This window comes from Watersipora subatra, chromosome 4 (assembly GCF_963576615.1).
Source record: "Watersipora subatra chromosome 4, tzWatSuba1.1, whole genome shotgun sequence".
Lineage (NCBI taxonomy): Eukaryota > Metazoa > Bryozoa > Gymnolaemata > Cheilostomatida > Watersiporidae > Watersipora > Watersipora subatra.
In genome coordinates, this window is record NC_088711.1 from 20,677,535 (window position 1) to 20,699,429 (window position 21,895).

Genomic DNA, 21,895 nt, shown 5'->3' on the forward strand with positions numbered 1-21,895 from the left:
ACGAATGTTAATAAATACCTTTATTGAATTTATAGGTAGAGGTAGAAACAAATTATAAGAAGTGTGTGATATGCGTATCTCTTTATATGAGTACAAGTGACTATAGCACTTATACGAACACAAACAGAAGTGACACAATCTTAGAGCATGTTGTCATAAGCTGTGTTTAGGAGTTTCTCTTCATTGTCTCAATTTGTGTGTTTGTCCTGCTCTTTCACATGCCATGCCCTGTTGACTCAAGAAATGTATGCAAACCAGGCAAAAGAAATGCGCATATTTTTAATTTTATTCTGTTGCGTGTAAAAATAGTTTCATAAAAGTTTGATAACAAAAATAAAATGAAGCATCATGCTGTGAACATTTGTATGATTCTGTTGATGATATTAATTAAGAACAAAAATAAAATACATAACAAGTAGATTTTGATAAAATTTCATTTCGTTTCATAAAAAGGAAAGACTGTTTCATGATAATCAACAAATAAACTTTATTAGCAAGTATTTAACTCGATTAAAATCATTACCTAAAATAGTAGTTTTGTCTCGAAAAATCAGGAAGGAAACTTCTGCAAATTTATTATTCAGCGTAAGGCAGTAACATAGCGTGGTTTAACAATGTTTACCATGACACTTCGGCCTGTATTGTTAACCCTTTAGTACATTCATCCAGATCTTACTTCATCTTTTCTGATCTCATCTCTAAAGGGAAGGCCACACGTACCGTGTAATTTCAACTAATCTGGGAAATTCCATTCGTACGAAATTTCTGACCTGCCACACGGAGTTTCCCCACCACGGATTCGTACGAAACTAACTTTCAACTAGCCAATCAGAACGCGGTGATAAATTGAAGCCGATTCCGTTTCAATCATTTGCGCCAAAGAAAACGATATGCGCCAAGAAAAAAGATATGCGCCAAAGAAAATGACCTTCAACATTCAACTAACCTTTTCAACCGACCAATCAAACAACGGTTCGTAGGAATTTCTCACGTTTCGTCCAATTCAGGATTCGTTCATCGTGCGCAACCAACAATGGACGAATTCGTCCAAATGTCAATTCGTATGAATCGTTTCGTCCAAATTTTGCCGATTTCGTGAGAATTTTGTCTCATGTGGCCCTACCTTAACAACTTTTCAGGCATTTGTGTCTTTTTTCAATATTATACTAATACTATACATTTGTTTTCTTGATTAATTGAACCTGAAGCTGAACCAGATTAACTACAGAAGCTAAATATATTGTTCATTGTATAAGACAACTGCTGTGCTGCCAGTGAACTTTCAAACTTAATTTAGATTTTAGTTGAAATGATAGTGTAGTTGTATCAGCAGCGGTTAGCTATTCATAATAGTGAGTATATAGATATACACATATATATACTGTGTGTATATATGTGTATATATATATATATATATACAGTGAAACATGGATAACTCGCCCTCGGATATATCGAACACATGGTTAACTCGAATGGATTTGCTTGGTCCGTTCCCACGCAATGATAAATGGCTCTATATAACTCGAACTCAACACTGTTAATCCGAACTGTTTTTTGCCCAACGGCTACCGAAACGACTGCTATCGCTTTAGAAAATCACTTTATTCCAAGCCATAGAGGTAAACCTCAACTTTTCGTAATTCATAAGCGTCGTTATTACCATCATCGGCAAAATATTTTTGTCAACGACTTTTCTAAAGGTTTGGTGAAATTTGATTTATATCAAACATCCGCGTAGCGAACGCCCTTCGGAAGCGAGGTAAAGTGAGGTTATCTTTGCATAAACTTCAAGAAAAATCGGCAAAATTGATCGTGGGTAAAACGCTCAAAAGAAAAAGATGTATTTTCTTTTGAGCATTTCAACAACGATCAAGTTTTGCCAATGTCAATCTAAAAAACGTCCTGGCAATAACATCACCTCAAACAAGGAACCAATCTCAAGTGATAGAAAAATCTCTATACTTTTTGATAAAAATGTTTTAAACTTTACATTAGAAGCATTTAATTTGAAACAAGCCATTTGTGCTTTTGCTTTATATTATAGTTTGTATATGTACTGATGTCTTTTCTTTTGAGCATTTCAACAACGATCAAGTTTTGCCAATGTCAATCTAAAAAACGTCCTGGCAATAACATCACCTCAAACAACAAACCAATCTCAAGTGATAGAAAAATCTCTATACTTTTGGATAAAACGTTTTAAACTTTACATTAGAAGCATTTAATTTGAAACAAGTCATTTGTGCTTTTGATTTATATTATAGATTGTATATGTACATGTATCTACTAATAAATAAGTAAATACATGGACTTGTGACAGTGCTCTGATAACTTGAACGCTCTAATAATTCGAACACTTTTGCTCGGTCCCCTGAAGTTTGAGTTATCCGAGTTTCACTGTATATATATATATTTCTCAAAGTTGGTCATATGTGTATTCGTGTATTTGTCGTTGTATTTGTTCAGCTATAGCTATTATTTTAGCATTGCGCCCACGCGTTACGAAGCCCCTGTTAGGAAATTTTGATCTAAGGCTCTATCATATTTGATATACCATAACCACATGCTAATTAATATAGCAAAGCACCCACACGTTACGATACCCCTGTTAAGAAATTTTTTTTCGTAATGTTCAATTACTATATATGGAGTCAAGGCCAATTCTTCTTACGCAGATATTTATAGTAAGAGCTTTGACATTCTCTCTCAGTGAGGTCAGACAAAGACAGCACGATATATCATTTTACATTTGCACCAGTATCGATTGTGTAGTTGTTTTTTGTAGTTTTTTGTGAAGTTGAAATAAATTGAGAGGAAAAATAAAAACAACTGTAAAGGTTTTCAAACTTTGTCAAACAACTGTAACTTTTAAACTTCATATCACGAGAAAAATGTATTGAGCAGGTCAAATAAATTTTAAAAAATAAAACAACTATAATAAGGTTTAAATGTAAATGGGAAATAATTAGCAAGTAATAGCTAAATTAAGTCGGTTTTGCTACGATTACAATAAAAGATCATTCAGTAATTCGGTAATGATACAACGAATACAAACTGAGAAATCAAAATAGAAATCCTGAATATGTCGAATTAATAATAACAATTCTTGCATAGAAATGTGTGTATAAAAAAAGTTACTGTTCCATCAGAAGCTATCCGCCAAAACTTTGAATCGACGATACCGGTAATAAAAAGGTCTTTGCACAGAAAATTCATCTGTTTTTACCATATAACAACATTTGACATTCTAACTTTCAAACTACATTTTAAAAGAAATTACAACTAGTTTAAAAGAAAATACAAACAGCTGTAGAGGTTTTTAAACTTTGTCAAACAGCTGTAACTTTCTAACTTCATATCATGAGAAAAATGTTTTGAGCAAGTCAAATAAATTAAAAAATTGAAACAATTATGAAAGGGTTTAGATATGAATGTGAAATATTTAGCAAGTAATAGCTAAATTAAGTCAGTTTTGCTACGATTACAATAAAAGATCATTTAGTAATTCGGTAGTGATACAATTAATACAAACTGAGAAATCAAAATAAAAATCCAGAATATTCATTAAGTATAACTATTCATTATTCACTAAATTCATTTAAGTTACATCAGAATCGACAGAACATACAGAATCGACTTACATCCAAATCGTCTTATGACCAGCCGAAACCAAAAGCGGTCATAAGTCGACGACTTATTGTATATATATATATATATTATCTAAGTTTTACGAGATATATACATGTATATCTAATATATATCTCGTAAAACCTCTAATTGGATGCCTTGCCATTTTTCAATCCTTCCTTTATAATGGCGCTCAAATAGAGGTGGCATTCAATTAGAGGTTTTACGGTATATGTAAATACGCACCATAAAACCTTGTATATATACATATTCAATATATATATATATATGTATATATATATATATACCGTATATCGTATATACATATACCGTATATGCCGGATTGGCCGGTTTTGAGCTGCACTGATGATGTCTCAATAGCCGAAACAGTACTGTCTGTAGCATGAGTATATATATACACACATATATATACATATATACACACTCAAATGTGCATACAGTTGAGCAAGTCATCCTGGTATTTGATTTGTATATCAAGTGTTTGTACATTGGGGCAAATCTTTACTATAATAACAGCTGTGTTCATCTGTTTCCGATTCCATAGCATGGGAATCAAACCCGGGTGTTCAGGTTTTCAGATAGGCCTATGTGTGCTACCCCCTGGGCTAATCTGTCCTCTTTTCACATCTGTGAATAACTATGCATATAGTTATTACACATTAGAATCTGTCACAGCGTGCTGGACCGCCAGCGTCTGAAACCAAACCAAGAGTGTTAAGAAGATTATTCCACCACACAGAAATCAAACCCTTAAATTCAGGTTCCCAGCCAAGTGTGCTACTAACTGCGCCACTCTACCACTTTTCTATGTCTAAGAATAATTGTGCACACAGTTATTACACATACAAATCCCTCGCTGCACACGGGACCGCCTGTTAGTGTTTTTATAAGAACGTATTGTGTTTTATTCACTTTATTCTAGGACCCAAAAACACTGAGAAATACTTTTAGTAATTACATATAGTATTAACACAAGTGCATTATATAAATTTATAGAAAAACAAAGTGTGGAAAAGTGAATTATATGTAAAAATTGATAAATTGACAATCGGTAAAAGGAGGATTTTATTGCAAATGTGTATCTTAAAGGCATGCGAATGGAACGAAAGATGCAATACATGTACATAGGTTTAGTGGTGGTGATAGGAATACAGCCCATAGCTTTCTCTAACTTATACTAAATGTAGTTGTATATGTTGTTTATTATTTTTATACTTGATTTTTCATTATTATCCTATCTTGGAAATAACTTTGTATGCCGAGACATATACTTGCTCATGTTGTATATAGAAGTAGTCATAACTCAAGGTTAAACTGTATGCGCTTGTTGACGCCCGATACTCTGTCCCTGCTTGCAGGTGCCCCCAACCATTGAAGATGAGACAGTGTACACTTCTATTGAAAAGGAGCTCAAGGAAATCGGTCTAGCAGAGAGAGCACAGACCGGCAGCCAATGACACCTTAAACATAGTCTTAGCTTGCTGACTTTATGCTCTAATCTGTCTGAAGGTCTGACCTATTGTCACTGATAAACTTGGTTCATGCGCTGTGATAGTTGTTTGTTTGTCTCATTTTGTCTCGGCAGCACTTGACACTCTCTACAGCAGCAGTATAACTGAAACTCTAGTTTATAGGTAATTGAGGTAACTCTCAGATTTGACACGTAGTGTGTACATTTCATGATGTATTCTTACTTCTAGTCTGTTTTGATGCATTTCTATGGAACATTATTGTTTCTTTTTAGCATGCCTTGGTGCTAGCATGAAATAAGACAAATCTATTGTCAGTAAGATCTGGTGTAATCAGAATATATTGTAATACTTTCGATACAATCAATTATATTTGTCAACAAAGTGAATACCAATAAACTGTTTATTTTCAGTCAGCATAACTGATGCTGTATCCTGTCAGTTTCTATTATACTTAGACTGTCACGTACAACTTTTATTGTATTTACAGGTAAATCAGACGCGCTGATCCCGATTTTGCAGGCTTTACAGGCTGAATATAGATAATGGGTTGTAAGACACCCATCTCTATCTTTCTAAATCGGACTAAACATTCCTAACTTCCTTTCCTTAAAAGCTAGGTTATGTCACATATGTATGGGCGGAGCTTGTTGTGCCGATCCCGTTGTTTTCGAGACTGATATTAAAATGCTGTAAAAAGCCTTCATTACTGCGAAAGTTAGTGGACCAATCTTTATTTTGAGTACAAAATCGGAATCAGCGTGTCTGATTTACCTAGGAAGTACAATAAAAGTTCTGCGTGACAGTTATGGTTTGGGTTCCTGTTAGCATGATCAAGTATGGATAAATGGGAAGGCGTTTACCCAGATATTAGCTGTAGTTGTAATATTGTGAGTTGTATGACAGCGATGTAAATCCTGGGGAACTTTTGAACTCGGCTAAAAACTATAGCTTCACAATCTACAGGAGCTTTGTAAAGCGGGTAGACAAGGTGTGCCCATCCTAGAGCCACTTCACAAAATCTAAAGCCTGTCAACAGCAGTTTCGTATGGGTCCCTATACGACTCTGGTCAACAGTTGTTTTATGATCCACAGCCAATCAGGAGTGCAATCTAATAATAGTTTCGCATGTCGTTGCGCAGCAGCGCGTAGTCATTGCAATTGCGTAATGTATTCTGTTTACCTCAGAGATTTAAGGCCGCTGATGTGTGATTTCCGCTATATAGCCACTGATTTTCACTTGCTGAGATAAGTGGAATATTCCATGCAGGTAAAGTGACTGCAACATTTTCAATGATTCATATTAGATTCTTAATAGCTCACTGCCCATTCACAATTTGGTGCGGGTGTACGGAGCGGCGGGCGTGTCTATCGTGACAGGTACTAGAACAAAGAACAAAGAGCATAATTGTGATGTATGCTTACCAGTCACATGCTTTATATTCACTATGTTTCCATGGTGCGCAGTACTGCGAAGCAGCCCCCCTCCGAAGTCGAGGGGATTGTACGTTTCCATGCTGCGCAGTGGTTTTCAGAATTTCAGCAAATTAGCCAGAGAAGAGAAACTGTATAAATCGAATCGCCTGATGGAGAAATAGAATCGATCACGGATACCGAACGTCATAAACGGTCTTTTTATGATTCTGTCATCATTATACTTTTATTTACAATACACATTCACAAGGTTTTACAAACCTTAACACACTCTTTACAAAGTAATATATTTTTAATAAGTATTTTTAAGTAATATATTATTTATACGTTAATTTAGGACTTGCCACCTATTATTCGAAATGTGTTGGCATCGATAACAAAGTCCAGGAAAGTAATCACCTCATCATCTTCGTGAATGCAGACCATAATTAAATTTAAGTGAAAGAAGATCGGAAGAATAAAAAAAACAAGATTAGCAGGACAACCTTTGTACTAGTTTATGGCCTTCGAAGAATCCGTATCCACGGCATGAGAGCTATGCGCAGCCACTGCGCAGTCGCTGTTTCTTTGCTGCGAATTTGCACTGGCTTCGCACTGATCAGTGCGCAGTGATTTCAGTGCGAAGACGCCGTTTCCATGATTCGGAGATAGCACAACTCCGAAGCACTGCGCATCATGGAAACATAGTGATTGCCTCTCTGGTAGCACATCAGCTAGCTATAGAGGCTTGTCCATTCTAACAGATGCTGTACATAAGTGGAGTGAGTTGATATTGTTTAGGCACCACAGATCATTACAAGATTCTTGTAGTCCAAGACAAATAATGCATTTATGATTATGACCAATATTACTATCTAAAATTTTCTGTTGCTAAATGGTCATCCATAAATATTAAACCATGAATAGGTGATAGCTCGTATGTATTTTATTACATTTCATTTGAAGACCTCATTTCATAATTGTGAGTGAGATATTACTGTAGCGCATTATCCCTAGTATTTATCTACATACAATATAAAATTTCAGCAAACGATATTCCAAGTTGATCGAAATATTACAGTTCTGTAAATCAGCACATATTTTCACATAGCTCTATGACGACTAAATAATATTGAACGTATCTTTTCCATTACAGACTTAGAGTTTCGAGAATAAGAGAAATTATAATATGTTTTTAAGAATTGAAACATATACGCTAATTATAAAAATTCTTGAGCAAACATCTTTGGGTCAATCCTTAAAAAATTTTTATCTTTTTGTTATAGACTTAAAGTTTCGAGAAAAAGAGAAATTGTAGTATGTTTTTTAAGAGTTGAAACAAACAATCATACAGAAGAATAAGAAGAGTTAAAATATATAATAATAGAAATGCAGGAGCAAACATTTTCGGATCAATCTTTTAAAAATTCTACAAAGTTATCTAGCAGTTTACATGAGGAAAAAATGTAAAAGTCACACAAAAAAACCTTCGCATGAAATGTTTAAAGAAAAGTCAGAAATGAGTGAAGGTGTGAAGTCTGGATGGAAACATTAAAGATTTTATATACATGTAACGTTGGTTATAAAGTTTGGGTATTCAGTTTATTGACAGACACTTTATTAGCTGCGTTCATCTTAACAGCTGGGAACAAAAGTGATACTTTTATATGAATAAGCTATGGGTATCAATAAGCAACAAGCTTTCAGAAAGCACCATGAGAAAGCGCAATGAGAAAGCGCAATGAGAAAGCGCAATGAGAAAGCACAATTAAAACCATGAAACTGCTTATTATAGCAACATATAAAAAGATCAAAAATAGAATGAAAAAAATGTAAAAAAAGTAATGTTGATTTAAAGTTTGTTTGGCGTTCAAAGATTTATATTTATTTTACAGATATTTATGAAAAAAACCAACAGCATTTGATGACAGCAAGGTATAGTCTTGCCAGGTTTAGAAAGGCAGGGTACAACTTCTTAAAAAGAATTGTCACAACATGAAACTTGTGTGCTCCATTTTAAGCTTGAGTAAAGGAGGCAGTTATTTGAATGGAAGCACGAGACATGACTGGGGAAAAACTGTTCGAAACCCAGAGAATGACACAGAGAGTTATGCTTACAGTGTTCTAGGATATTTATGGGTCAATAATTATAAATTTAAAAGTCGAAGTACAACAGTAAACTCTAATAATTACTACTAGCTACTAGATCAGGTGAAGGAAGACATCAGAAACAAACATAAAGGACTTCAGGCAAAATGTTTGATTTTTCACCAGAATAATGCATGGTCCCCGTACTGCCAACAGAACTCTGGCTAAAATTAATAAACTTACTGGGACTTACTCAGACACTCATTCAATAGTCCAAACTATTTAGCCTATTTAACCAAAAATTAGCCTTCTCTGACTTTCATCTTTTATAGCTGTTTGAAAATCACTTGAGAGAAAGCACTTCGCTAGTGACAAAGATGTTTTTAATGCTGTGAGAGAATGGCTTCAGAGACAGCCTAGAGATTTCTATGCTGAGGGAATTAATGACATTGTAAAGAGATAGAAAAAACACGTTGAGAAAGTTAAAAACTATGTCTCTATCTAAATTTAAAATAAAGTTATTACCAAACTCCGGATACTTATTGACTGACCACCGTATGATGCAGTTATTTTACATAGCAGTAGGTGATGCATTTGTGTTAATGCTCTTTGTAACTAATTTTCTGAATTAACTCTCATTAATTTTTTGAGCTAAAGAACTAAGTAAATTAAATACCAGCTACTGTATATTCCCATTAAAATCTTTGCTTCAACATATGATGATTGTAATACATGAAGACTGTGTGTCTCACTCCTACGCTACCAAATTAATTACTTTACCAGGGGATAATTACATATTCAGTAAAACCTGCTAAATTGTCATAACTTTTGAACACATTGATCTATAAGTTTTGTTTTGATACAAACTTTTTATTTTAATTTTACATCTGATGAAGCCATAAAAAATGCCACAAATGTGTTGAACAGCTCGAACAAATTTTCGACCATTTTTGCCACGACTGTGAGCATGTCCAAGTCAATTGATTTATCAATATTAATACACCTTATGGCATGACAATTATTATTACCAGTAAAAATAAGATTAATCTTCACCGGTAGTACGATTGTTCAAATTCAAATTGTTCAAAAAACATTGTTCAATTTGCCAAAACTGTCTTATCGGATTGACTATACGGCCAGCCAATGACACCAAATACTTTTTGTAAAATTTCAAAATGCAAACTAACTGCTTTTGATGTCTATGAAAAGACTGTATTCATCCTTCTTTAGAAGCAAAACAATTGTGAGTAATTAAGATCTAAGACTAAACCACATAGTCATACTAAATGTTTTCACAACCTGTTTATCATTTTAAATTACCAGCAATGCTATATATCTAACATGTACCACTCTCTCATCTTGCCAATTACCAGCAATGCTATATATCTAACATGTACCACTCTCTCATCTTGCCAATGATTTTAACGTGAACTAGAAATTTGCCATATTCGAATCTCAACTTAACGTAGTGCTTTTAATTTTTAAATATCAATATCTTTTTTGCAAATAAAGCCAATAGCATCATCAGAAATAATTTAATAAACTTGTTTTTTCACTCAGCTTCTATCAGTGAATCTTTACTAAAATATTAAACCATTTTTGTTAATGAAAATCATTATTACAGGTAAAATAAGAGTCATGTACGATTGTCAATTGTACATGACAGTAAACTACCAACTGCACCACCCAATTACCTTTCCAAATTAGAGAATATTTGTACACATAGTTATTACACCAGATGGTCAGCGCACTAGTATGTATAACAGAGCCAACCTTTCGAATGCTACCAACTATCCATAATTTTTCTCCTTTTTTGACATTTAACGAAAAACATAGTATTGTTGATGATTACCAATGCCAATAAAAAGTTATACATATAAACATATAGGAATGTATTATTGATTGAAAATCTGACATACAGAGAGAGAGAGGAGAGAGAGAGAATCTCTCCACAAGGATTGAAGTCAGATATAGCATTTGATGATAAGCATTGATGATTACCAATGCCAATAAAAAGTTATACAAATACATGTAAACATATATATATATTCAGAGAGAGAGGGAGAGAGGAGAGAGAGAGAGAGAGAGAGAGAGAGAGAGAGAGAGAGAGAGAGAAGAGAGAGAGGAAAGAGAGGAAAGAGAGGAGAGAGAAAGAGAGAGAGAGAGGGAGAGAGAGAGGAAAAAGAAGAAAAAGAGGAGAGAGAGGAAAGAGAGGAGAGAGGAGAGAGAGAGGAAAGAGAGGAAAGAGAGGAAAGAGAGGAAAGAGAGGAAAGAGAGGAGAGAGAGGAGAGAGAGGAGAAAAAGGAGAGAGAGGAGAGAAAGGAGAGAGAGAATCTCTCCACAAGGATTGAAGCCAGATATAGCATTTGATGATAAGCATTGATGATTACCAATGCCAATAAAAAGTTATACATATAAACATGTAGGAATGTATTAGTGATTGAAAGTCTGATGTACATGTAAGGGATTCACAATCACCTCAGCTAGCACGAGTTCTCTTATTAGATAATCAGGAGATAGTAAACTTGATAGTTAAAGATCAAAAATGCCACTATTATGTTATTAGCATTAAAATATTTTAATTTTTATTGCAAGACTTTTTATCTGTAAGTGCCTCTTCACTTACAGACATCTCATCAGGTAACCTACCATGTCTTCAAAAAACATGATCCTACTAAGTGATGATAAGCTACTAATATAAGTAACTAAGATAGAGCCTGCTCTTAACTAGACTAAGATAACTCATAATGTAGCAATATAACCAGTTGTTGTGTGTGTTTTGAGCTATGAAAAATATACCTTGTGAAGCAAAATTTCATAAAAATAAACTGTTGTTCACTCTATGAAATTTTTGACACAAATGTCCTTGCAAGTTTTTGGTAGTCACAAACAAAGGATGGAATTAGACTTTTGATTTATTTTACCATTTCAAGTCACTTTAGATGGTCTACGGCGTTGTCGTGATGGCTGCAATTAACTATTCATTTTCGAGCTTTTAGGAGCTTGTAATCACATTTTCACATATTTTGCACCTACAACACAGCAGAGTGAGACATGGTGAATCTTTTGATACCAAATAACTGTAATGTGAATTTTGTTACAAGTCAACCTTTAAAGTTCTCTTTAGTTCTTGAATAGCTAGAAATTTTAATTTTGGTGGGTCTTTAACTCTTTTGTACAAACCGTAATGAGCACTAAGAAAATAGAACAATTGTGTGAACAAAGCAAATAAATAACACATTTTGGTTTTATGAACAATTATAAACTATTATAAAGTCTGCCACAGTAACAGAGCATTAGCAAGTACAGATACACATAATCTAGTATTATATACTAACTTGTCTCAAAACCATAAAAATTGGGGTGAAATCGTAATTTACAAACATTCTTTATATCATGTAGGAGGGTTAATTTTAATCATGAGGAGCAGGCAACTTCTCATGATTGAAATAAATTTCAATGCAAGATCATATATAGCCTGAAACCTAATCTTTAAGAGTAGGTAGTTTTTATAAACTAGGATATTCTATCTCTTGTTATAACACAACTATGTTTGGTAAATCCTAAAAATATTCATTTGTAGGTTAACATCTGCTCCAATGATTAATTACAGTCTCAATCAAATCTTAGTGGAAGCACTGAAGAGAGGATAACTCCAAGTTCAAGAGTACTAATAGGCGTCAATGATTCTTGATCACAGACTGCTGCCAGTGACAGATAATTTTCATGCACCCTTCAATTTCCTTTGACAAATTATCAAATTTTATTCGAGGAAGAAAAGTTGCGAAAATAATTTTTAAAAACTCGCTATGATGGCACAAAATGCTCAGAATTCATCGAACGATGCTGGAAATCACGACCTTTACTTACCAACTGCTAGTTTGTTACCTAAAACCAAAGAAAGATTCAGAGACCAGAGTCAGGAACTAAAATTTGCTCTCTCTATGAAGGAATATAAAGGAAACTAATTCAAATAATTATATATAATATACTAAACACTAAGCAGACTGGTAGTGAGTGTATATAACCCTAAGGAAGACTAATCAGGGATATATTGAATATCAACTCTAATAATAGTTGGTGTTCCTTAATAGACTTAGGGCTGAGCAGCATGAGTAGCAGAAGGAAGAATAGATGTCTTACTAGAATGACAGCTGTCAGCATGTGCTAACAGGTGGAACTAGCCATTTTAATAACTGACCAACAGAATGGGTTCTTTTCTTGTTTAGTGTTAAGACATGAAGTATAATTTAGTTCATGCAAGAAAGACATAAAATAACTATAAAACATTCATTTGAGTTCTTTTTAACAAATAATAAATAGTGTAAATCAGTCTATGTAACATGGCATATTGTGGTACACCATATCCAGATTTGAATAACTGCTTTCATTATTTGTATATACTGGATGTTCTAGCCAACATGAAACATTTTATTTTGGTAGTAAACAGTAAGATATATTACTAGATGCAACAATGGAGAGTGGAGTACATAAAACATGAATTAAATTTGTTCAACAGTTGACTATGGCGTAATGACTTGGTGCCAACACTCAAACTCACTTGAGACTCTTGCCTATCACAAGCAAGATGTGTTCATTAAAAGCTCAGACAGACATTCTCTTCTGCTTTTTTTGCATTATTCATGCCTTCCTCTATCATCACTATGGTTGTCAGTATATTAGGGCAACTTATTCTACTCGGAATTGTGTGCTCACCCATATTATTCATGCTTAGGTGAGTAAAACATTCCATAAGCTTATGCTGTTTGAGTATATTAGTAGTTATCATGAGATAGCTTGAGTTCGTAGTTAAAACTTTATTTTATAATAGTCTAGCTAACGTACTGTGTGTATCTTATTGGATTAGGGCTAAAATTTCATTCTTCTTATTTGTTCTAAAAACAATTTAGTATGCAACCCACAGTTCTTATAGGTGCCAAAAAAATAAAGAATATTCTAGAATACCAAACACTTTTGTAACAGCTCTGATAGAATAGGGCATGTTGTTGTGTAGATCTATTGTTTACTACATTGATGATGTCATCAAACAGGAAGTTTATATTAACTTATAATTCTCTTTGTGACATGACATTGTATTTTATTATGTTATTTAGGTCCAACTATGATAAGAAAAGGAAAGTAAAATTGTAAAAAGACAACTCGGCTTGCATCAAATATAGTTTCCATCTTTTTCACAAACTACAAGGCTTGCGCCTTCATTATTTCCAATTGAAGAGGTTGAAGAGATTGAGGAAGTCAAGAAAAATCATTTAAATTAAAAAAATTGCTAAAGCTGAGTGTAAAGGTGAGAGATATAAAATTGAGATTAAATTCGAATTACTAGAAACAGTCTTGAAAAAGGAGTAAAGCCGAGTTACACCAAAGTTAGTTTAAATTTGGGTGTTTATTTAATCAGCGCTAATTTAAACTACTAGTACCCTGACAGTCTGGTGTGCTGTGAGAGATAGTCAGGTGTAATAGCTATGTGTACAAGTATTCTAGAACACTAGGTGGTCAAAACATTGGTGCTGTCAATAGTGTGTCAACGTACTTTGCTGAAAGCCGTGAGTTTGAATGCTTTACATTGCAATCTTTTTTTCAAACTTCTAACCGACGAATAGGTGGACCAACAGACAGAAGGACACAGCTTTTATTACTAGAAATATTGACATTGTATAATTGCGCTAGTAACCTGATTTTAAGATTAGCTAAGCCTTACTCTTATTACTACCTATATCAACTTCTATGTCTGTGTCTATGTATATGCTCATATCACCATCTACGCCTTTGTCTATGTTCATGTCTCTGTCAATGTACCTGCCTATGTCCCTGCCCTTGTTCATATCCTCATTCATAGTGCATATCCGTGGTACATTCACTGTGTACATTCGTATCCATGTCTATGGTCATGTCTCTGTCAATGTACCTGCCTATGTCCCTGCCCTTGTTCATATCCTCATTCATAGTGCATATCCGTAGTACATTCACTGTGTACATTCGTATCCATGTCTATGGTCATGTCTCTGTCAATGTACCTGCCTATGTCCCTGCCCTTGTTCATATCCTCATTCATAGTGCATATCCGTAGTACATTCACTGTGTACATTCGTATCCATGTCTATGGTCATGTCTCTGTCAATGTACCTGCCTATGTCCCTGCCCTTGTTCATATCCTCATTCATAGTGCATATCCGTAGTACATTCACTGTGTACATTCGTATCCATGTCTATGGTCATGTCTCTGTCAATGTACCTGCCTATGTCCCTGCCCTTGTTCATATCCTCATTCATAGTGCATATCCGTGGTACATTCACTGTGTACATTCGTATCCATGTCTATGGTCATGTCTCTGTCAATGTACCTGCCTATGTCTCTGCCCTTGTTCATATCCTCATTCATAGTGCATATCCGTAGTACATTCACTGTGTACATTCGTATCCATGTCTATGTTCATGTCTCTGTCAATGTACCTGCCTATGTCCCTGCTCTTGTCCATATCCTCATTCATAGTGCATATCCGTAGTACATTCACTGTGTACATTCGTATCCATGTCTATGTTCATGTCTCTGTCAATGTACCTGCCTATGTCCCTGCCCTTGTTCATATCCTCATTCATAGTGCATATCCGTAGTACATTCACTGTGTACATTCGTATCCATGTCTATGGTCATGTCTCTGTCAATGTACCTGCCTATGTCCCTGCCCTTGTTCATATCCTCATTCATAGTGCATATCCGTAGTACATTCACTGTGTACATTCGTATCCATGTCTATGTTCATGTCTCTGTCAATGTACCTGCCTATGTCCCTGCTCTTGTTCATATCCTCATTCATAGTGCATATCCGTAGTACATTCACTGTGTACATTCGTATCCATGTCTATGGTCATGTCTCTGTCAATGTACCTGCCTATGTCTCTGCTCTTGTTCATATCCTCATTCATAGTGCATATCCGTAGTACATTCACTGTGTACATTCGTATCCATGTCTATGCTCATGTCTCTGTCAATGTACCTGCCTATGTCTCTGCCCTTGTTCATATCCTCATTCATAGTGCATATCCGTAGTACATTCACTGTGTACATTCGTATCCATGTCTATGCTCATGTCTCTGTCAATGTACCTGCCTATGTCTCTGCTCTTGTTCATATCCTCATTCATAGTGCATACCCGTGGTACATTCACTGTGTACATTGTGTCCATGTCTATGGTCATGTCTCTGTCAATGTACCTGCCTATGTCTCTGCCCTTGTTCATATCCTCATTTATAGTGCATATCCGTAGTACATTCACTGTGTACATTCGTATCCATGTCTATGCTCATGTCTCTGTCAATGTACCTGCCTATGTCCCTGCCCTTGTTCATATCCTCATTCATAGTGCATATCCGTAGTACATTCACTGTGTACATTCGTATCCATGTCTATGGTCATGTCTCTGTCAATGTACCTGCCTATGTCCCTGCTCTTGTTCATATCCTCATTCATAGTGCATATCCGTAGTACATTCACTGTGTACATTCGTATCCATGTCTATGTTCATGTCTCTGTCAATGTACCTGCCTATGTCCCTGCTCTTGTCCATATCCTCATTCATAGTGCATATCCGTAGTACATTCACTGTGTACATTCGTATCCATGTCTATGTTCATGTCTCTGTCAATGTACCTGCCTATGTCCCTGCCCTTGTTCATATCCTCATTCATAGTGCATATCCGTAGTACATTCACTGTGTACATTCGTATCCATGTCTATGTTCATGTCTCTGTCAATGTACCTGCCTATGTCCCTGCCCTTGTTCATATCCTCATTCATAGTGCATATCCGTAGTACATTCACTGTGTACATTCGTATCCATGTCTATGTTCATGTCTCTGTCAATGTACCTGCCTATGTCCCTGCTCTTGTTCATATCCTCATTCATAGTGCATACCCGTGGTACATTCACTGTGTACATTCGTATCCATGTCTATGGTCATGTCTCTGTCAATGTACCTGCCTATGTACCTGCCCTTGTTCATATCCTCATTCATAGTGCATACCCGTAGTACATTCACTGTGTACATTCGTATCCATGTCTATGTTCATGTCTCTGTCAATGTACCTGCCTATGTCCCTGCTCTTGTTCATATCCTCATTCATAGTGCATATCCGTGGTACATTCACTGTGTACATTCGTATCCATGTCTATGTTCATGTCTCTGTCAATGTACCTGCCTATGTCCCTGCTCTTGTTCATATCCTCATTCATAGTGCATATCCGTAGTACATTCACTGTGTACATTCGTATCCATGTCTATGTTCATGTCTCTGTCAATGTACCTGCCTATGTCCCTGCCCTTGTTCATATCCTCATTCATAGTGCATATCCGTAGTACATTCACTGTGTACATTCGTATCCATGTCTATGCTCATGTCTCTGTCAATGTACCTGCCTATGTCCCTGCTCTTGTTCATATCCTCATTCATAGTGCATACCCGTAGTACATTCACTGTGTACATTCGTATCCATGTCTATGTTCATGTCTCTGTCAATGTACCTGCCTATGTCCCTGCTCTTGTTCATATCCTCATTCATAGTGCATATCCGTAGTACATTCACTGTGTACATTCGTATCCATGTCTATGTTCATGTCTCTGTCAATGTACCTGCCTATGTACCTGCTCTTGTTCATATCCTCATTCATAGTGCATATCCGTGGTACATTCACTGTGTACATTCGTATCCATGTCTATGTTCATGTCTCTGTCAATGTACCTGCCTATGTCCCTGCTCTTGTTCATATCCTCATTCATAGTGCATATCCGTGGTACATTCACTGTGTACATTCGTATCCATGTCTATGTTCATGTCTCTGTCAATGTACCTGCCTATGTCCCTGCTCTTGTTCATATCCTCATTCATAGTGCATATCCGTGGTACATTCACTGTGTACATTCGTATCCATGTCTATGTTCATGTCTCTGTCAATGTACCTGCCTATGTCCCTGCCCTTGTTCATATCCTCATTCATAGTGCATATCCGTAGTACATTCACTGTGTACATTCGTATCCATGTCTATGTTCATGTCTCTGTCAATGTACCTGCCTATGTCCCTGCTCTTGTCCATATCCTCATTCATAGTGCATATCCGTAGTACATTCACTGTGTACATTCGTATCCATGTCTATGGTCATGTCTCTGTCAATGTACCTGCCTATGTCCCTGCTCTTGTCCATATCCTCATTCATAGTGCATACCCGTAGTACATTCACTGTGTACATTCGTATCCATGTCTATGTTCATGTCTCTGTCAATGTACCTGCCTATGTCCCTGCCCTTGTTCATATCCTCATTCATAGTGCATACCCGTAGTACATTCACTGTGTACATTCGTATCCATGTCTATGGTCATGTCTCTGTCAATGTACCTGCCTATGTCCCTGCTCTTGTTCATATCCTCATTCATAGTGCATATCCGTAGTACATTCACTGTGTACATTCGTATCCATGTCTATGTTCATGTCTCTGTCAATGTACCTGCCTATGTCCCTGCTCTTGTCCATATCCTCATTCATAGTGCATATCCGTGGTACATTCACTGTGTACATTCGTATCCATGTCTACGTTCATGTCTCTGTCAATGTACCTGCCTATGTCCCTGCTCTTGTTCATATCCTCATTCATAGTGCATATCCGTAGTACATTCACTGTGTACATTCGTATCCATGTCTATGTTCATGTCTCTGTCAATGTACCTGCCTATGTACCTGCTCTTGTTCATATCCTCATTCATAGTGCATACCCGTAGTACATTCACTGTGTACATTCGTATCCATGTCTATGTTCATGTCTCTGTCAATGTACCTGCCTATGTACCTGCCCTTGTTCATATCCTCATTCATAGTGCATATCCGTAGTACATTCACTGTGTACATTCGTATCCATGTCTATGTTCATGTCTCTGTCAATGTACCTGCCTATGTCCCTGCTCTTGTTCATATCCTCATTCATAGTGCATATCCGTAGTACATTCACTGTGTACATTCGTATCCATGTCTATGTTCATGTCTCTGTCAATGTACCTGCCTATGTACCTGCTCTTGTTCATATCCTCATTCATAGTGCATACCCGTAGTACATTCACTGTGTACATTCGTATCCATGTCTATGTTCATGTCTCTGTCAATGTACCTGCCTATGTCCCTGCCCTTGTTCATATCCTCATTCATAGTGCATATCCGTGGTACATTCACTGTGTACATTCGTATCCATGTCTATGTTCATGTCTCTGTCAATGTACCTGCCTATGTCCCTGCCCTTGTTCATATCCTCATTCATAGTGCATATCCGTGGTACATTCACTGTGTACATTCGTATCCATGTCTATGGTCATGTCTCTGTCAATGTACCTGCCTATGTCCCTGCTCTTGTTCATATCCTCATTCATAGTGCATATCCGTAGTACATTCACTGTGTACATTCGTATCCATGTCTATGTTCATGTCTCTGTCAATGTACCTGCCTATGTCCCTGCTCTTGTTCATATCCTCATTCATAGTGCATATCCGTAGTACATTCACTGTGTACATTCGTATCCATGTCTATGTTCATGTCTCTGTCAATGTACCTGCCTATGTACCTGCTCTTGTTCATATCCTCATTCATAGTGCATACCCGTAGTACATTCACTGTGTACATTCGTATCCATGTCTATGTTCATGTCTCTGTCAATGTACCTGCCTATGTCCCTGCCCTTGTTCATATCCTCATTCATAGTGCATATCCGTAGTACATTCACTGTGTACATTCGTATCCATGTCTATGGTCATGTCTCTGTCAATGTACCTGCCTATGTCTCTGCCCTTGTTCATATCCTCATTCATAGTGCATATCCGTAGTACATTCACTGTGTACATTCGTATCCATGTCTATGTTCATGTCTCTGTCAATGTACCTGCCTATGTACCTGCTCTTGTTCATATCCTCATTCATAGTGCATATCCGTGGTACATTCACTGTGTACATTCGTATCCATGTCTATGTTCATGTCTCTGTCAATGTACCTGCCTATGTCTCTGCTCTTGTTCATATCCTCATTCATAGTGCATATCCGTGGTACATTCACTGTGTACATTCGTATCCATGTCTATGTTCATGTCTCTGTCAATGTACCTGCCTATGTCTCTGCTCTTGTTCATATCCTCATTCATAGTGCATATCCGTGGTACATTCACTGTGTACATTCGTATCCATGTCTATGTTCATGTCTCTGTCAATGTACCTGCCTATGTCCCTGCCCTTGTTCATATCCTCATTCATAGGGCATATCCGTAGTACATTCACTGTGTACATTGTGTCCATGTCTATGTAAATGTCCAAATTCAAATCTGCATCTATTTCCCTCTTTATGTCTATGTCTACATTTACATCTATTTCTATACTTGTGTGCACATCTGTATCTATGTCCATGCCCCAGTTTCTGTCCATGTTTGTGTTCACATTCATGCCAATGTTCCCTTTCGTGTGCACATTCACATCTATGTTCACATCCATGCGTACATCTATGTCTATGGTTATGCCTGCATCAAGTTCTACGCCTATGCCACCTTTTACTTCAATATTTGTGTTTATGCCTACACTTGCATCTATCTGCATCTATGTCTATGATTGCGTTTTTCTCCATTTCTGTGTGCACGTTCATATCTATATCTACATATACTTCTATGTCTAAGTCTTTCTTGACATCCTTTTGCATCTACATGTAAGTCTTCATCTATTCCTATGTCTATGCCAACATTTATCTTCACATCTATATCTGTGTGTACATCTATGTCCACGTTCATGTCTATGTCCACGTAGATTTCTATGTCTATGTTTCCGTCCAGATCCATATACACGTACATGTTCATGTCCATTTCAATATCTATGTCCATGTTTATGTCCACATCAATGTCCACCTTCGTGTCTACATTCCCTTCCATGCCCACATTCATAACAATATCCATGCCCACTGCCATATCAAAATCCATGGCCCATTCCATGCTCACGCCTATGCTTATACCCATGCCCACACCTAGCCCTTTGCAAATGCCAACGACTGTTCATGTCCAAGTCCATATCAATTTCCATTTTCATAATAACTAATTAATTTAAATTAATCCATCAAATGGTATCTTAGTCTGTACTAGTGTCAGTAAAATTATTAACTAGGATTTATTAATATTAGCATGACTTTATTACTATTACACTAAAGTACGATTGCATTACAGCTTCCTGTGCTGATGATAACAATGACCTTATGAAAGGAGACAACTCGGAGGAAACAAATGAAATGAGTAATAATTAGTACAGTTGGAGGGCATCAAAAAGCAGTAAAAAAAGCGATTTATTTCTTTTGAAGGTGGCTATGTGATAAGAGTGGCATCTAGATCAAAATTTCAATCTGATTTCAAATATCTGGTTTCTACACCTTTCAGATTCTCCATTTTTGAGCAATATAATATAAAAATATAATGCTTTATGTGCTTTCATCATCGATGTGATAATGAAAATGGCATATAAATACTAAATGATTAGCAATAACCCAAGTTGGAATCAATTCTGATGACACTAAAATATTTATTGTTTAAATATTAGAATAATATTATAATTGTATTAAATAATATTATGTATTCCAAGTTTGGTTGATATTGTGGCAGCTTTACAGTTTGTCCCTGTTATTACACAAATCCTATATCATTACAGATCTGCAAAACAGAATGAAAAGTATTTTTAAAGACTCAGACAATGTGTATAAAATATTTTAGTACACATATACATGTATTCCTCATTAATGCTTATTCTATTGAACCGTTTACTTTATTATGTAAGTGAAATCGCAATTAGTCAGTCTTTTATACCGTATGACATACATGTATATGTATTCTAATCAAACATGAAGCATACCTCTGGTTACAATACCACTCGAGTACTAACCTTTTAATTCACAGTCATCTGAGTCTTCCGCATCACTAATTTCATCTCCATCCTCTTTATTTCCATTAGTACAGGTGCTGCATCTGCACATATCCGTACACATGAGATCTGTCTTGTTGCACTGACAGCAACGAGACTGGCACCCAGTTTTGCATCGAAAAAACGTCCATGAGCCCATCAGGGGGTGCTGGTTGTGTCATCCATCTAGCTTTAAACTCTCCACCTTCCATAAACCATCCATGTTGCTGGGGGATGGGGCATTGATGATGGTTTGCTTGGTTCTTCTCCATATCGCGGCCTGATAGGCAGCCCTAGAT

The 21,895-nt window shown here is 36.2% G+C and overlaps 2 protein-coding genes across 5 annotated transcripts in view; one reads left to right on the forward strand and one right to left on the reverse strand.

The window, feature by feature from the left end:
- Nucleotides 1-5,529, forward strand: part of LOC137392735 (acyl-CoA synthetase short-chain family member 3, mitochondrial-like) — a 50,503-nt gene extending 44,974 nt beyond the window's left edge. For all 4 annotated transcript variants that reach the window (XM_068079053.1, XM_068079054.1, XM_068079056.1 and 1 more), the window contains one exon: nucleotides 5,007-5,529. In XM_068079053.1, the coding sequence (XP_067935154.1) occupies nucleotides 5,007-5,105 (99 nt within the window). In that variant the 3' untranslated portion in view covers nucleotides 5,106-5,529. The remainder of the gene's footprint in view (nucleotides 1-5,006) is intronic.
- Nucleotides 5,530-19,805: 14,276 nt separating this feature from the next.
- On the reverse strand, nucleotides 19,806-21,669 carry LOC137394025 (uncharacterized). Its single transcript, XM_068080740.1, has 3 exons — nucleotides 21,579-21,669; nucleotides 20,323-20,682; nucleotides 19,806-20,215 (listed from the first exon to the last, which is right to left on the reverse strand). Exons 1-3 carry the CDS (start codon nucleotides 21,667-21,669, stop codon nucleotides 19,806-19,808), a joined length of 861 nt encoding a protein of 286 aa, XP_067936841.1.
- Between the last annotated feature and the right edge of the window lie 226 nt (nucleotides 21,670-21,895).

Bases quoted from the DNA above. Each gene is read 5' to 3' on its own strand.
- LOC137394025 (XM_068080740.1), bottom strand. From the start codon at position 21,669: ATGTGCAGATGCAGCACCTGTACTAATGGAAATAAAGAGGATGGAGAT. The intron at 20,683-21,578 runs GTTAGTACTCGA...GCATTTGCAAAG, and splicing joins AGATGACTGTGAATTAAAAG to GGCTAGGTGTGGGCATGGGT. The intron at 20,216-20,322 runs GTATATGTAGAT...CAAATATTGAAG, and splicing joins AGAAAGACTTAGACATAGAA to TAAAAGGTGGCATAGGCGTA.